The 17779-nt window shown below is 44.7% G+C and overlaps 1 protein-coding gene across 2 annotated transcripts in view; it reads left to right on the top strand.

The window, feature by feature from the left end:
* Positions 1–7165: 7165 nt before the first annotated feature.
* The window catches only part of LOC103747480 (arylacetamide deacetylase-like 4), a 21093-nt gene continuing 10479 nt past the window's right edge, over positions 7166–17779 (top strand). The window contains exons 1-3 of one of the 2 annotated variants that reach the window (XM_008849947.2): positions 7166–7333; positions 11886–12102; positions 14901–14964. In XM_008849947.2, the coding sequence (XP_008848169.1) occupies positions 7166–7333; positions 11886–12102; positions 14901–14964 (449 nt within the window). The remainder of the gene's footprint in view (positions 7334–11885; positions 12103–14900; positions 14965–17779) is intronic. The other variant, XM_008849948.2, reaches the window with a different exon arrangement.

Raw genomic sequence — 17779 nt, forward strand, 5'->3', positions numbered from 1 at the left:
TTCACTGGCTCCTGCCTAGACTTTTTTGCCATAAACCAATAAAAGAGACTGTTACAGCCTTTACAGATGGAGGGAAAAAAGGAGCTGCATTAATCATATATGACTCTCCTGATGACCCACCTGTAATATACTTTCAGCCTCTATCTGATTAATCCCCACAGTTTAAAGAGCTCTTTGCTATCTATATGGCTCTTAAAAAAATCGATAAACCCTTCAACCTTTATTCTGACAGCATTTGTGCTGTTAATTTACTCCCATGACTAGGCCGTTCCTTTATTAAAATAGATGGTAACCCCATCTCACCTCTTCTAATTAAAATTTCCACAGTATTACAAAAAAAGAGTGGCTCCTTTATTTGTCCAACATATCAGGTCCCACTCCTCTCTCCCAGGACCTCCTACTGAAGGAAATCTAATACCATGTTCTAGAGATTTTATTTTTCAAGGAAAGAATCAGATCCATGGGGCAATCGCTGGAACATTAAAGTAATGACAAAATTTCACTCAGGTGCATTTTCCAGGTACCCCCCAGCTAACTTTCATGTCTCTCAACAGCTTACATCTTCAGCCAAGTCTGTGTTAACTTATAATGTTATTCTACAGGAAAGACAGAGGACCAAATAAAATCAACTGTGTCCTAAAACAAGTGTAACCTTCTTCCTTCACCACCTACCCCAATTTCTAATAGCTTTTTTTGTGTGCATCCAGCAATAGATTTTTGCTGACAGCAGTACCAGTTACCACCCTTCTCTATCCAGGAGCTGCCAACAGAAGAAGACTTCACTGGCTCTCATGTAAGTGGATTCAAGCAACTAACTAATTATTTAATTTGCATTTTCAGCAGCAAGCCTCCCCAGTCTTTTCCTATAGAGCGAGGAAAAGCCCAAAACAGTGTTAATTTCTCTTTGTCCACCTTTTGTATAATAATAATTGCATCCCAGGAGCTGCTAGCAGAAAAAGATCTTCTTCCCCCTGCTGACAGAGACTGAACTTACACTGGATGCTGGAGGCGTTGCTATGACAACAAGCTGTACCCGATTCTGTTTTGGCTGAAGACAAGCTGAGACAAGCTGGGACATCAGTGACTGATGGCCTGGAGTTTCTCCAACAGCAAATGAACTTTCTCACCAGAACTGTGCTTCATAATAAAAGAACATTGGACTTGATAACTGTTAAACATGGGGACTATATGATATTGCGAAAGATACTGTTTCTTTGTAAATGAATCAGATGTTGTTGAAACCAATGTTAACACTCTCAAAACTTTGTAATCTATTTAGCTTAGCAATCCCTTGTTTTGCCTGGCTTCTATTCCTTATTGTCCTCTGATGATACTGTGTATTATGCTTGCTCAATGTTTTTTAAGATTTCTTTGCTGACAGTTACTGCCATTTACTAAAAATCATCACGGAAACAGGTCATGGTGAGTTATCAAACTTTGGATTCTCCCGAGAGGAAATGAGTTGACCCTTAGGGCCTGCATGGCACTTCTTCATATTTAAATCAAAGAGGGGGAAATGTTAGGGACCTCTGTTATGTAAAGTAGAAGTCTCTTCACGTCCGGACAGCTCACGAACCTCAGAGCTATGTGCTGAGACTCCTTTCGTAGCAGGGTGCCTTCCTGGCATTCTTCCTGACTCTCCTGCCCCCTCTGATGTGCTGATGGTCGCGTCAGCTGCCCCCTCTGACTTGCAGATGGTCGTGTCACCTGCCGAAAGCAAAGAGTGAGAAAGATCCTGTATTATAAAGATAACCATTAATGTTCTAAAACTGATTAAAGACATCGACTCACAGTTTCCAGAAGCTCAGTAAATTGTAAATCTCAAATAGTGTAAATAAAGTCACACCTAGGGAAATCAAATTCGCGTTGCCAAATTTTTTTTAAAAAGAGAAAAATCCCACACAGACAAGTCACAGAGGCCCATCTCTCAGGTGATTCTGCATTCTGTTAAGTTGATATTTGACATTAATTATAGCAATCCCCCAAAGCAGAATCCAAAGATCTATCCATCAACTGTAGCTCGGGATTTATTTTTAGGAAAGGAACAGTTTGGGTTTAGAGACCCAAAAATGCTGCTTCAACACTTTCAACAATTTTTTTTCTATGAAATGATATAAACACTTTTAGTGCACGTCATTAGTGAAGTATTAGAAAAATTGATGGGCAAAATCAATAACACTTACCAAGTCCTTTGCACCAGAGACAGCAACTATGAACCTGAAATCAGCTGTTGCTAAGGGAATAACTCAAGTGAAATCATTAATCTTTTCTCTTATAAATTCTGTATTGTTTTGTGCATAGTTGTGAAATCCTTTTCCCTCTACAAAGTTATAAAAAGAATTCCTCCAGTCCTTCTTCTGTTTCCTTTATAATTTTATTATAAAATTTTCATATTGGCTGAATTTGGAGTTTATTATATATTATATAATGTGTATATGGGTTCAGTTTTATATTTATTGCATTTATTTCTTTTGTGTGTGTGTCTGTGGGTATGTGTATGTGTGTGCATGTGTATACATACATGAACGCATAGCCAATGTATGGCGATCAGAAGCCCACTTGTGGGAGTTGGTTCTCTCCTTCTACCACGTGGTTCTGGGGGATAGAATTCAGGTCATTGTTAAGCTTGGTGGCAAGTAAGTTTACCTGCTGAACTATCTCACTGGTCCTGGGCTGAGTTTTATACTTTTTCATCTGGATACCCAGATTATCCCATATCATCTATTATAAAGTCTGTATTTACCCTGTTCTTATTATTTGCAGTGCTAAGGACTGAACCTAAGCCTTCTCTAATTGCTGGGCTCTCCCTTGCTCCCCTGACTTGAGCAAAAGAACTATCAGTTAACTGCCAACCAGACTTTTTCATACCAGCACCAGCAGTTTTGCACACTCTACAGATGGTGCGAGCATGCAACCCCCACCATGACTACTTCAAACAGTTTCTACAGGAGTTAAACATTGTTTTGATTTATTTTTACTTTATGTTTATGAATGTTTTGCCTGCAAGTATGTAAGTGCACCATATGCATGAAATGCTTGTGGAGGCCAGAAAAGGATGTCAGGTCCCCCTGAAACTGGAGTTAAGGATGATTGCTAGCCACCATGTGGGTGCTGGGAACTAAACCTAGGTCCTTTGCAAGAGCAGCCAGTGCTTTTAACTGCTGAGCCATCTCTCCAGTTCTTCTAAAGGAGTTTTTAAATCACAAGTCTTGGTGAATGCTGGATGCCTACATGCAATCATTTTCATGAAGCCAGAAGGGGAAGCATTTCCCCTGGAGGCCTAACAGAAGGACTACTATGATTAGTCCAAAAGGGATGTGCTGTAGCCTTTACAAACAGAAACATTCTTTTGCATGAAATGAAAGATTTGCTGTGATTGGTGCAAACCCTGTGTTGTGCAATACGCATGGAATTCAGAAGAGTCTGGAAGCCACTTCAGTTGTTTTGTTAGATGGATGTGATGCACCTGCTAAAGTACCGTCTAAGCATTTGTTTTTACACCCGTAGGTTAAGTTATTATAGCAGCTGCTGTTTAGATGTTCTTGCTTCTTGTTGTTTGTGTTTTTATAGTAGATGGAATCTCACTGAAATGGGCCAACAGCACATGGAAAATAGATGATGCAGATACCCAAAAGTTCAGTGCCTTGCCACAATAGGAGGAAGATCATCCTACACCTACCACCCCCTCCAAGGCTCAGGGACTTTTGTGAAAGAGGTTGGCAGAAAGAATGGAAGAGCCAGAGGAAGGGGTGGAGTGTCACCTAGAAGTGTCCTCCAACCACTATGCTGGCAAGCTATAGTCACCTCTGCTTCCTATGCTCATCAAGGAGTTAAGGGGGGAGTCAGTTACTCCTCCCACCCAATCAGTCGACCTTAGCTGCATGTGGGGGAGGAGCTAAGGGTGTATAAACCAAGAACCTCTCTTGTAATTTTGTGTGACTGTTGGGAAGTCACATTATCTATATTTGAGTGTGGACTTTCCAGTGAAGCCATAAATGGGGGGGCACTCTTCTGTAAATAAACCCCCAACCTATGCTCTTTTAGCAAGCCCAACAAACTAGTTAGGATTAAAAAAAAGAGAGAATAAGAAATAGACTTCCCACAAATTTGTAGCTTATAAATCACATTTATTATTGCCCACAGGAAATTTTATGCTCAATGTATATGACTAATTATATGCAGCAATAAATATGTTTCATCTAAAAAAAATATATATCCATGGAATGCTCAGAGATATTTAATTGCTCCATGGAAATCGTACTCCCCTGAGATATTTTGTTATTCAGCAATGTCTTGAAGCTCTGTGATGCTTTCCAATCACTACATGTGACTGTGGATAAAGATGTAAAACTAAACAAATGGAAAGTTCACCAAATGGTTTGATGAGGCACCAGGTCCACTTAGTCCAAGAGAAGTGTAGATCAAATGTATCAGAAATTTAAAGTTCTGTGGATATTTGTTTTTGTTTTAAAATATTTTACTTATTATTTTTATTTTATGTGTATGAGTGTATTGCCTGCATGTATGTGAGTGTACCCACATCATGCAGTGCCGTGGAGGTCAGAAGAGAGCTTCGGATTCCCCTGGAACTGGAGTTAAGGACGGTTCATAGCCGCCTTGTGGATATCTGTTTTTGTAAACTAAAATGACCATTTGATGGGGTTCTAGCCCACTTAGCCTCACGTAGTTGTAGACTGAAACTTGCAGCATGTGTCCTGGGATATCTACTTTGAAAACTGTTGGGTGAGTGAACTCAGGAAGGAAGTTCCTGAGATAATGTGGCCCATTATAGAAAGAAACATAGGTCCCAGGTGTTAGCCATAAAATAATGATGTAAAATTGACTATATAAAATACTCATCTGTACTTTGATTTGGGGCCCCAGAGGATCTAAAAGCCTTTGTTGCTTCTGGGATACTCATGCCTGAATAAGGAATAAAGAAGTTTTCTGACTCCTTTCTGGGTAAATGCATCAGGACACAGACAAGAACTCTGGTGGAGTAGAGTTTATTGGCAGAGAAAATGCACAGGACAGTCCTTCACTCAGGATGGAGGAGCTGTCAGTCCACAGGCTGTTGGCTGGGGACTTTTATAGAGGCTCTGGGGAATTCAGAAGGCAGGAAACTATTTTAAACAAGTTAGGCAGGAGAGGGAGCCTAGGCATAATAAGGAGGTAACAGTCTTTGTCAAACTACCCTTTTGCATCAGCCAGGATCTGGGTCATGGGATAAGGAGCCTGCTTTTCTTCTAAAATTATCAGAGGGGAAGTAGGCAGTGCTGAAACAGCTCTTGCAGCAACCGGGTCTTGGGTCATAGGGTAGAAGTCTGTTTATCTTATCTTCAGATGGTCAGGGTGTTCTTTAACTCAGTTCCTGTTTTTCAGAAGGCTTGCAAAACCATGAGGCCCTGTTGCACTGGGGAGGGGGTTGCTGCAGATCCGAACCCTAACAATTATTTTAATTGTTTTAAATTTTAGTCATAATTTATTCTGATCAGAATTTTTATCAAGATGTCGAGGTTTTCGTCTTTTTGAGACTAGTTTATCATAACATTGTGCCTAACCACAGCACAGGCCTGAGGGCCCTGTTGCAAAACAGGAACTGGCAAGGCAGCTGCATTTAGAGCTGTCTCTGCACAAAGCTGTTCCCCAGATAATTTTAGAAGATAAACAGGCCCCTGCACCCCAGATCCACTGATGTAAGAGCTGTCTCAGTGCAAGTTGCTTCCCCTGCAACTGTAAAGATTATTTGGCCACCTTCCACATTCCCCAACCCCCTATAAGAACTTCCTCAGCAGTCAGCAGGTGGCTGGTTGATTTCTCTCCCAAGAAATGTTGGCACTGTCTGCATGATTTGCAGCTTGCTAGGCAGATGGAGAGCCTCTTCTGTCAGATGTACACTTGTCAGTACCCTCCCCCAGCTGTTCTTTACTACTTCTAAAACCTTAGGGGAAAGAGATTCTTGTCAATCTTGTAAATTTCAGGTTCCTCAGACTTTTAAAGTTCATTTTCTGAGTCTCATGTGCCTGGTCGCCACCTATTGCATCCATTGCATCCTACCCTGTTGCTCTGGTCTCTGAATCAGGTGGGCCTGCCAACTACTGAAGAGCAGTTGGAGTCAGTTTGCCCATCTCCCAGGTCCTAAGACCCAGGCAGAACTGCCTACCTCCCTAGGAAAAACTGAGCTTCCTCCAGCATCTGATTCCTAAACTGAGAATCGTGCTGGTTTGGGGATAATTTTCACCTACATTGTTTTCTTCCAAGAGAGGAAGTCATGATCGGAACCATTTTTGAAAACAGGCTTGACATACATTTACGTTGTGTTTGCCATGTCAACTGTGTCAGGGTCTTCTCTGAGTTCTGAGTCTTTTCTCCCCTTCAGGAGCTCTCAACATCTCCACCTTACACGTTTAGGGAGGAGGGAACCTGTTTAGGGCTGTTGTGGGCTTCTAGCCCCTGGGTACAGCATGGTCATTGTCTTCTTCATCTGTCAGCAGCTGTGGTAACTGAACTAGCAAAAATCACTCCATTCCCCCAAGCTGGTTACATTTTGTGCTTGACTGCATTTTGTGCTTAATGTACTCACTCCCTTCCTCTGGTAAACCATCGATCAGTAGGTCAATGTTTCAATAATCCTGAGAGACTTGCTTTCTTATTGAAAATTGATGAATCTTTGTTATCTGACTAACCTGCCCCTGGTAGAGTGGTTCTTTTTTTTTTTTTTTTTTTTTAATCTGACTTGCACCTGGTATGATGTAATTGTGCCTTTTAGTTTTAAAAACCCTGCTCTGCTTTTCCTCTGGGTCAAGAGCTTTTTCTGGCACTTGTCTGAGGCTATGGGGATCAACAGAACCTGTTAGGTTTCTTGCTGGGACCCCTAGGATCTGGGATGCAGGTAAGAGTCCCATCCTGCCATTCTTGGGAAGCCCTCTTGGCAAAACCTTGGAGGTCCAGGTATGATTTCCCGGAGTTTTGTTCCTTGGAGAGCAGGTTCTTCTGGCTGCAGCTGGCTGGCTTGAGTGGCTATAGAAGAAAGATCAGGCCACTGTGTCAAGGGTTTAGAAGCAAAGAGGTGGAGGCAGTGGTCCATAAAACTCGGTCAGGTTCTCCTCACGCAAATTCCCGAGGTAGTTTCCTCAGGGTATCAGGTCCCGAGGGCCTCAGGACTATGGCTGTCCTGTGGCTGTTGCTGCTCGTGGGGCTGCCCACTTTCTTACTGGGACTCCTTGTATGGTGTGTTGTTCATCACTTTGTCACAGCAGAAATCCCCTCTGCCTTGAAGAATCCTGTGAAGTTAAGGTTTCTGCATTGCTTAGTGCTGTACCTGATTGCTTTGGTGAGTCTGCTCTTGGGCCCTATCATGGGTTAAGGGTGCTTTCTGTAACCTATACCTCCTTCTCCCTTTCCTTACCTTCTCTTTCTAGATTCCCCCAACACTTACTTTGGGGACAGTCTATATTTTTCCCTCCCTCTCTCCTTCCATCCCTCCCTCCCGTCATCCCCTCTCTCCCTCCATCCCTCCGTCACTCCCTTCTTTCCTCCCTGCATTCCATTCCATCCTCTTTATTTTTCCTTTTTCTCTTCCTCCCTCCTTCTCCCTTCTTTTCCTTTGTTTTAAAGGCTGGCCTTGAACTCCCAATCTTCCAGCTCCCACTTCCCAAGGGATGGAATTCGAGGTTGCATCAACATGCTAATCTTCCAGGTTCTTTTCTGAAGACCTAGAAAACAATTTCAGACCCAGCTGAGAGTCTCTGTGGCCTGAAAGCCTGAAACCACCTTCAACTATAGCTTCCCTCTCTTCCCTTCTTCTAGAGCTTTTCTGCCTGCAGATGTCTGCTTACATTGATACGAGACCTTGAGGCTGGGGATTAATTACCTTCTCAACTTTGCCTGAGGCATTGTTTGCTGAGCAAATCCATAGTGATTACCTGAGAAGGTAGTTGGGAAGGAAGAGTTGGGGAAGGGAGGGATGAGAAGTGCTGCAGTGAGCATTCCTACTCTGCTCTCAACTGACTGTGAGAGCCCTTGCTTAACCTCTCCGTGTCCCTGATTTCTCATTTGAAGTTGGGACAATGGCCTCTACCTCATCAGGGGGCTTTCCAGGAGATCGGAGGCCTTGGGATCTGGGGGGAGTATCTTAGTTTCTTTTCTTGTTGCTCTGATAAAATACAACTCAAGGAAGAAAGGGTGGATTCATAGTGCAAGGGTATAGTTCATTATGACAGGGAGGTGAAGGTAGCAGGAGCTTGAAGCAGCTGGTCACACTCAGATAAAAATAAGGTGGCAGGGGTTGGGATCACTGTGAAACAGAAACAGAGAGGACTCTGGCAAAGTATGAGTTTATTGGGTTGGCAGTGCTGGGCTCAGCTTGGGAGTGAGTGCAGTCAGTAGCCTAATGGCCGCAGAGGGGCAGTTCATAAAGGGAAGGAATGCAGAAAAAGAGAATATTTTTCTGCTGTTTGGGGCTGTTCAGGGAGGGTGTGGGGTGTGTACCTGCTGAAACTTACCGAAGAAAACATCTACTGTAAAACACGCTTTTGCAGTTACAGGGTTCCAGGAACCCATTGCGGCTACAGGGCATCAGGAACATGCTTCTCAGCCTGTGTATGGAACATGTTCTAGTGATCACAATGTACTGGGTCACAAATTCCTGGAACTTGTTTGTCAGCTTGCAGGCGACTGGCAGTTAGCCAACTTAATTCCTTCTATGGTTTCTGGGTCTCGGGTTGCCTGGACTTGAACACTATCACACACCATATCCACAACCGGAAACAGAGAACAGCGCATGCATGTCTCCTCTTACATAGCCCAGGATCTCAGCCAGGAAATGGTACCATCCACAGCAGGTGGGTCTTCCCGCCAGAATTAACACAATGAAGACAATTCCCCACAAATGGCCCAGAGGCCAATCTCCCAGCTGATTCTAGTTTCTGTTAAGTTGACAACTAACACTGTTAGATTTAGGAGACCAGAAAAAGGAAGGAGTTTAGAATTTAGAATCAAGAGCCAGAGCCAGACCTGCAATAGGCAAGGAATGTGTCCCTTTATTTTGGGAACACAATGAGTGACAGATACTCTTCTATGGAAAGAAGGTACCTGCAACCTAATGAAGGGAAGTTAGGGTTCTTACAGGAAGCTTGCTGAACACAGCGGCAGGAATTTGCTTGGTGCCAGGGTCTGATGTTCTTGAGGGCCTCTCCCCGAAGACTATTTTTTTCAGACAGGTGAGTTATCTTAGGGCACTAAAGGAGACAGGTTGGATCCATAAACAATCTCCTTCAGTCCTGGGAGTGACCAGTTGATAAGGCTAGAGCAAGGCCAGCCTGCCAATTTAGAACCAGTTGACCACTTTAAGGGATTTATGGTTATATTGTTTTCCAAATTAGGCTCATGGCTCTTCACAAGTCTATCAAACACTATCACAAAATACTAGGACTCACTGAGGGCACACCTGGGATTTCTATGTACAGTTAATGCTCTCCATTTTCCTAGCTGCCATCCTCACATCAGCACTCCCATCCTCCACCATTTGGGATGAAGTTTCGGGGACAGGTTTTGGCATCTGTGGTCTCAAAGAATGAAGCTACTGCATAGCCAGCCTAATGTTGGCCATGAAGTATAGACCCATTCCCAGCTACAAACCATAGTTTCTCAGAATCAGGCAGGGGTTCCCTCAGGAGGTCCTCTCTGTTTGAGCATACTTGGTCTATCAATTTTTTTTAAAAAATATTTTTTATTTATTATTTTATGTGTATGCATGTATTGCCTGTGTGTAGGTAAGTGCACCCAGGTCATGCAATGCCTGTGGAGGACAGAAGAGGCTGTTGGATCCCCTGGAACTGGAGTTATGGATGGTTGTTAGTTTCCACGTGAGAGCTGGGATCCAAACCTGGGTCCTCTGCAAGAGCAGCCGGTGCTCTTAACTGCTGAGCCATCTCTCTGGTTGTATTCATATATTAGAGGTTCTTGTGATACAGGTAAGAAAATGACTAGGTGTAGGCTCTCTCCTTTAAAATGGATTTGAGTTTTTATAAGATAATTTTGTATAATGGGCTCTTGCCTTAAGAACACCTTTATTTATTATTAATTTTTATTCTTTTGTATATGAGTGTTATGCCTGTGTGTGTTTAAGTGCACCCATGTTGTGCAGTGCCTGCATAGGATGAAGAGGGCATTGGGTCTTCTGGAACTGGAGTTACGGTTCTTAGCTGTTATGTGGGTGCAGGGATTTGAACCTGGGTCTTCTGCAAGAATAGCTAGTGCTCTTAACTGCTGAGCCATCTACCCAGTCCCAAGACATCTTTCTCATCATTTCAATGAAGAGCAGTAAGGCTCTTTTTAGTTGTGCTAATCTTGCATGGTTATGATTGTTTTCTTTTTGTCTTTTTTTTTTTTAAAGATTACATTTTGGGGCTGGAGAGATGGCTCAGTGGTTAAGAGCACTGACTGCTCTCGCAGAGGACCCTGTTTTGATTCCCAGCACCCACACAGTGGTTCACGACCATCTGTAGCTCCAGTTCCAGGGGATCTGATGCCCTCTTCTGACCTCCGTGGGCGCTGCATGACACGGGTGCACTTACACACATGCAGGCAATACACTCATACACAAAATAAAGAAAAATAAAAAGATTATATTTTATTTATTTACTTGTGTGTGTGTGTGTGTGTGTGTGTGTGTGCATGAACTTTCACAACATGCATTTGGAGGTCAGAGAACAGTTTGTGGGCATGGGGTCTCTCTGTCTGGGTCTCAACAGGTACTTTTACCCACTGAGCCATCTTCCTGGCCCTACAGGTGTTTCTAAGCAGCTCTAGCTTTGTTTCCAATTTTAAACTCCTTCCTTTACCAAATTGGAACGCTTTTCACATCCATTTACTCTACTTGTTACTCTCTCTCACTGCAGAACTGGATCAGAGTAGTGAGCACTAACCACATCATAGCCCGAATGCTGGCCTGTCTTAAAACTTTCTCTGTCAAGGAAATTATCCTGCGGGGCTGGAGCCATAGCTCAGCAGTTAACAGCCCTGGCTGCTCTTGCAGAAAACCTGGGTTCCCAGCACCCAGATGGTGCATCACAACTGTCTATAACTCTAGTTCCAGGAGGTCTGATACCCTCTTCTGACCTCCATGGGCATTGCACAACACAGGTGCACTTACATGTATGTAAGCAATACACTCATATACATAAAAAAATATTGAAAAAAGTAATTAATCCTTTATTCTTGTATTTGGCTTCACTCAAGTTCTCATGACATGGGCAGAACTCAGGCTCTTTGCCAGAATATCACATGAACAATCTCCAGCCAAGTTTGCAATAGAATCCTAGAGCCTGCTCCAGGGTTACCTATCCTAGTCCCTTTCATAATAGACTTAACCCATTCTCTTAAACTTAATACATGAGGATACCACCTCATCACCACTTAAACTGATGTCTCTCTCTCTTTTTTTTTGTCTTTTTGAGACAGGGTCTCCTTGTAGCCCCAGCTGTCCTGGAACTCACTATGTAGACCAGGCTGGCCTTGAACTCACAAAGATCTGCCTGCCTCTGCCTCCCAAGTGCTGGGATTAAAGGCATGTGCCACCACGCCTGGCTAAACTGCCATCTCTTAACACTGACAGTAGCAATGACATTTCTATGTGAGTTCAGAGGGCACAGACACTCATATCACAGCAGCAGCAGCAGCATTTGACCAGGACGTTTGGGAACTAAGTCTGAAAACCTACCTCATATCTGGACGGAGATCGCAGTCAGTGGTATCCCCAATGAGAACATGCAGGAGGCAAGTGAGAAATGGTGAATGCACCTGGGCAGTGGTGAGTGGCTGAAATGTCTACATACCCACCCTGCAGTCCCCTAGCTGTCACTCTCCTTCCTTTATTTCCACAGGGGAATACTCTAGAGAAGTTGAGAATTTGCTCTATGCCTAAGTTTGTTCGGTTTATTCATGACCTAATGAGAATAAGGAAAGATCCTACCTTGGTGGTGACCAACTTGCATTTTGGGACCATCCCTGTGAGGCTGTTTCAGCCCAAGGCAGCATCCTCCAACCTCCAGCGAGGCATCATCTTTTTCCATGGAGGGGCTGTGATGTGGGGTAGCCTGGGTAAGTATGTTCATGTGGGGTGGAAAAGGAAGATCCTCATGACAGGTGGAGTCTTACACATATTCCCATAAGGACCTCTTGGGAAGGAGTAAAAGAAAAAGTAAAGAAGTTGGAGCTTCTTCTAGGGAGGATGCGGGCTTGGGCTCACATTAGTCAGTGGTAGTGTAGCCTGCATGGCTGTTTTCTGTGTTGGTCTAAGCCAAGGCTGGGGCAGTGATGCCCCCGAGGTTGTCCTGGTATTGGATGTGATTCCTCCCTTTCATCCTACTCAGAGCCATGGCCATCTCTCTCTGTCCAAAAGCCTCATGCTTCCCTCAGTTCAGCCAGGCCACCGTGGGAAAAACCCATCCATTCTTGCTCACTACCTTCATCTCTGCATCCCCAAAGTGGTCCCCTTTCTCCAGTTTCCACTGCCGTGTCAGGTCCTCTCTCCCCATCAGAAGAGTCCTTAAGAATATAACTCAGAGCTTTCCATGGCTGCACTCCAGCTTCCCCTGTAACCCTTAACGACCTCTCCCTTCTGGTCACCTGTGTCTCCTCCTGCCTTGCTATGCTGCAACCCCCAAACTTCTCTGCCCTGCAGGCACACTGGGCTGCTTGCCCAGGCTCAAAAACCTTCTCCCAGATCAGTTTGGCATGACTGGTTACTCCTTGTTTTCCCCCAACATCTTATCTAAGAACTTCAGTTGCCATTCTGAGGCTAAATTCAGGTCCCCAGCTTCCTTGTTAAATGCCCGTGCTACTTATCACAACCTGGACTTTTCTTAGTCTCAGTATTCCTCTGTTTACCATCTGTCTGCACCCCCTGCCTCTTAAAAATAATGGCAACTCCAAGATGGCAGGAAAGACCAGTGTCGTATCCACCAATGAACCCCTTAAGTCTGGCCTATTGTTTTTATTTTTGAATAAATGCATACATAACTCAATCAAAAGATAGATGGGTGAGTAATTTCAGGAAAAGTTTTATATACAAGTGAACAAATGGAAGGATGAATGAATGGATGGACGTACAAATACAGGAACTCAGAGATGCATGTGTGGGAAAAATTTCTCCTATTTAAAGTTGTTCCATTGTCTTCTGGAATGAGGGTGGTACAAATGGCTGCTCTATAGCTGAAGGAGTTACCAGGATGTCATCTCTCATTTACAAGTTAGCAAGGAATATGCCCTGCCTATGTGACCTTCTTCACTGTCAGGAAGACCTTGGGAGCCCCCACCCCCAAGTTGTCAGCAGCTTGTACTACAGGATAAGGTAAATTCCAAAGATGAAGCAGAGATGGGTCAACAGACATCTATTCAGTATATTCTTGGCCTCAGACTCTCTCCAGGACCAGGGTCACACCCAAAGACAAGAAAGACCCCGTTTGTGCTATCCTGGACCTGTCAGTCAAAGGAAGAGCCTGGACCATGTAGGAGAATACAAATTAGGAGGTGGTTCCAGATGTGAATAACTCGGGGTCAGGGTGGGGATGGAAAGAGAGTGACTCCCAGTCATTGAACCTCAGTGCCTCTGTCAGTCAAAGTCTCTCCAAAGCATTGAGATTTGAGGCCAGGACCAAAGGAGGAGGAGGAGTTAGCCCTGCAAAGCTGTTCATAAATTTGGGGTCAGACTGGGCCACATGGTGTTATACCTCATTCACAGGACCCCCAAGAAGACCACCGAGGACCCAACACACCAAAAATGCAAAAGCAAGGCTTATATTTTATTCTGGCTTAAGCTCTGGCTCTCAGACTGCACCGATATAACGGATCCCTGCTGAGAGCCCCGTGTGGGGGAAGAAGGGGCTCTTTATAGGTTAGAGACAAAGGGAGGAGGGGAATAACAGTGTCACTTTGTGGTTGGTCCAAGAATCCCACATGCACCAACACATCTTTAAACTGGTTGTACAGGATGCGGTCGTGGAGATCTTTTATTGGCGGGTGTTGTTCTCAGGGTTGTGGAATGTGCTGGCCATCTGTGTGGTCAGGAGTCTTCATTTTTACTCTATAGAGCAGTGTTCATACCCGGGCTTATCTAATCTATAGTTTCCTGGAAGGAGAAAAGCAGGGGAGGAGTAGCAGCAGGTGTGCATTTCAAGCATTACACAGAAGTTGAAAAGAGCAATCAGTGGGGTGTCAGGAGGGGTTGAATGAGGGGGATCTCTGGGTCTTACAATAGTACACAAAAAGCCAAGCAAGCAGGCAAGTAAAGAAACAAAACATATGAAACAAAATGTTCTTTAGTGTCATGTATTTATAAAAGGACACATTTTGCTACCTGGGTCCTCCTTCTAGTGATGCTGATTCAGTGGGTTTTGGTATCTTGGGAAGAAAACAAGTAAGAGTTCCTGGTCCCTCTGTGCCAGCAGCTTAGGATGGGGCATGGCCGAGTTGGAAGTACACCTGGTAAGTTTTACGTTCCAAACGGAGGCAGTGTGTGCTACTTTGGACCTGTCTCATAGGACTATGTATTGACCTGTCCCATCCAGCCAACATTTATCGCCTCATTGATACAAGCATATGAAATTATGAACACTCTAGGGTTGTCGCTTGATGTATGCCTATCCTTTCCATTTTGTGTCTGTTTTGAATCCCCAGATCTTTCAGGTCTTCACTGACTGAAAAAGTCAGTGTTCCAGAAAGTGAGCTGTAAGAGCCACTGAAGCCTGATATTCAGGGGATGTGTGGCTTTGTCCATCTCAGAGGGACAGAGAGAGGATGTCAGTCCTGTGCCCATCAGGACAGCCGCTATCCCTGGGCCTGTGGTGGGAAGCACTGGGTTCTTTTCATGGCCGCTCTGGACTGATCTTCTCTTGCAGATTTTTGCCACAGCCTGTGCAGCTGCCTGGCCCGGGAGACGGACTCGGTGGTTCTGTCAGTAGGGTGAGTGGCCTGAGACAGTTGGTGACTTATCTGTGTGAGGGTGCACTTGGATGTGAGTCGGGTGACTTTAAACCATAGAGAGGGGGCCCTGACCTATGGGATGGTTTTATGCATGCATTTAGGAGATGATCGAGTGTTAGAGTTCTTGTGTAGGTCTGGGAGGTCAGGATTCCCAAGGCCTTGACAACAGCCAGTGTTGCATTTCTGTTAGGCTAAGCCCCTTGGCCCTTAAGGCTGCAGCTGCTGGCTCTGCAGCTTTCAAGTCCTATTGTGTGGCCTCTGCTCCCCCATCTTCCCCACTGTCTGCTCTCGGCTTCTGCTACTGTTCTTGAGGCTTCATCTCTGCTGTCATCACGGCAATGGATAGCTCCTGTGGCTCTACCACTATTCCCATCAAGGCTTTTGGCTTCTTCTGTGGCCCAGCCACTGCCACCATTGAGCCATTGGTGGCCCTTGTGGCTCTACCACCGCTGGGGTCTGCACAGCAGCTCTCATGGCTCTGCTGTGGTCCTGCCACTGGTCGTTAGTATTACTACTTCTTCCTTCCTGTGACCAGTTCCTCTTGCTCTCTAAAATCAGGCAAGAAAGAACCTCTAGAGAGATGCGGTTGGTTGGGTCTAATGTCGCAACCTCATGGGGGAAATACCAGAAGAGGTCTCCAGCTGAGTCACAATACAAACCCAACAAGCCTGCTTATATGGTCAGAATAGTGTGTGTGCTCCAGTATCAGCCTTCATGAAGAACTGCGTTTGTGTGAATCCTGTCATTGTCCTTTTGGCACCAGTCCAAAGAGTCCCTTTGCTAGACCACCAGGGAAACGCCTTTCCTCTGGCTTTGGGGGAGCATCAAAGGGAAAGTTTGTTGCAAGCTGTTTGAAGCACTTTTGAACAGGGCTCCTCCTATTTTAACAGCAAGTGGCTGCAATCACTTGCTGTGTGGTGTGTGGTATTCAAAGCACTCAGTGTTGTCATAAGAGCAGCCCATTTGGCCATTTGACTAACAGTCCTTATGCAAAGCAGTCAGGGCATCAGGAAAGAGTCTACGACCTCTCAGTTAGGTAGCCAAATTGCCTTATGTACTAACACTTTTGCTTAATTATAGGAAAATAAACATCAGAAGGAATGCTTATGTATTAGTCACTTTTCTGTTGCTGTGATAGAAACACTGACCCAAGCAATTTATAGAAGGAAGAATTTATTTGAGCTTACGGTTTCAGGGGAATTACAGTGCATCTTGGTGGGGAGGCATGGTGGCTGGAGGTGGCTGGAGCAGGAACAGCAGAAGCTAAGCTCTCACCTCATGCGGACACAGGAAGCAAGAGAGGCAACTGGAGATCTGGCAAGGCTTAAGAACTCTCTAAGCCCACCCCCACTGACATGCTTCCTCCAGGATAGCCACACCTTCTAAAACCTCCCAAAACAGTGCCATCACCTGGGGACAAAATGTCCAGACACTTGGAGCCTATGGGAGACATTTTCATTCAAACCACCTTCATTCAAACTACCACATTCCACCCCCTGGCCCCCATAGGCTCATGACCGTATAAAATGCAAAATGCATTTTAGTCCCACTTTAAAAGTCCCCATAGTCATTATCAATCTCACTACTATTCCAAAGTCCACAGTCCAAAGTCTATTCTGAGACTCAGGTAAATTCTGAACTGTAAGCCTCTATAAAATCAAAAGACGAATTACATACTCCCAACATTACAGTGGAATGGAATACACATTACCATTCCAAAAGGGAGGACTGGAGGGATAGTAAGAAAAGTACTGGGCCAAAACAAGACCGAAAACCAGCAGGGCAAACACCAAATCCAGTAGCTCCACGTCCACCTTCTGGGACTTTACTTCCAAAGGGCTTAGAGTGCTCAGCCTCTCTAGCTTTGCTGCGTGCAGCTCACATCTCTCCCTTGTGCTGGTACCACTCCCTGTATACAGGTCTTCTTGACAGATGCCTCACAGCTCTGCATCAGGAACATTGTCTCGGGGTCTCCATTGCCAACCAGGCTTCACCTTCACAGCTTCACGCAATGGCCTATCAGGGCCTTCTCTAGGCAGGGGAATCCCTACTTCATGCTGCTTGGCCTCTGAGGCTCTCTGAAACCTCAGAGGAGGAATTGATGACCCTTTCACTCTTCCATCTTTCATGCCTCTAAAGCCAGCACCAGGTGAACGACACTGCCAAGTCTCACTGCAAGTTTGGGATGGACTCCAGCCTGCTTTATCCATTTTAGAAGCTTTTCTCTTCCATGGCCCCTGCAGCATTTTCCTTTCACAAGTTGGAGGCTTAGCTGGGCATTATCTTGCCCTGGACACACTCTCTCCATTGTTTAAGTTTGAATCTCTAGGTCCCTCCTTAATCACTTTAATCTCCTTAATCACTTTAATCTCCTTATCAATGGGATCCTTTCCATCACATTTATCTTCATAGTGCTCTTTTTCAATCCAAACTGTATTTCTTTCTGCCCCATTTTCTCCTTTTCACTGTAAAGCTGCATAATATTCTCCATTAATATCCATGTCACCATTAGGCTGCCTTGAAATTTCTTCTGCCAGAGAAAATAGTCCATTGCTTTTCACCTTAGCCTCAGGCAAGCTTTTTGGCTGTGGGCAGACTCCAGCCAGACTCTTTGCTAAAACATCCCAATTGCTGCTTAAGTCCTTATTTCCCTCTGGAACTATGTTGTTCTCAGCACTACTTTCTTCCAGGCCCCTACTAGAATGGCTTGTTAAGCTCTGCTTACAGGAGTCAACCACTTTTCTAGCCCAACCTTCCAAAGTGTTCCACATTTCTTCAAAACCCCACATGGTCA

The sequence above is a fragment of the Nannospalax galili genome, unplaced genomic scaffold (genome assembly GCF_000622305.1).
Source record: "Nannospalax galili isolate Female #2095 unplaced genomic scaffold, S.galili_v1.0 scaffold1225, whole genome shotgun sequence".
Lineage (NCBI taxonomy): Eukaryota > Metazoa > Chordata > Mammalia > Rodentia > Spalacidae > Nannospalax > Nannospalax galili.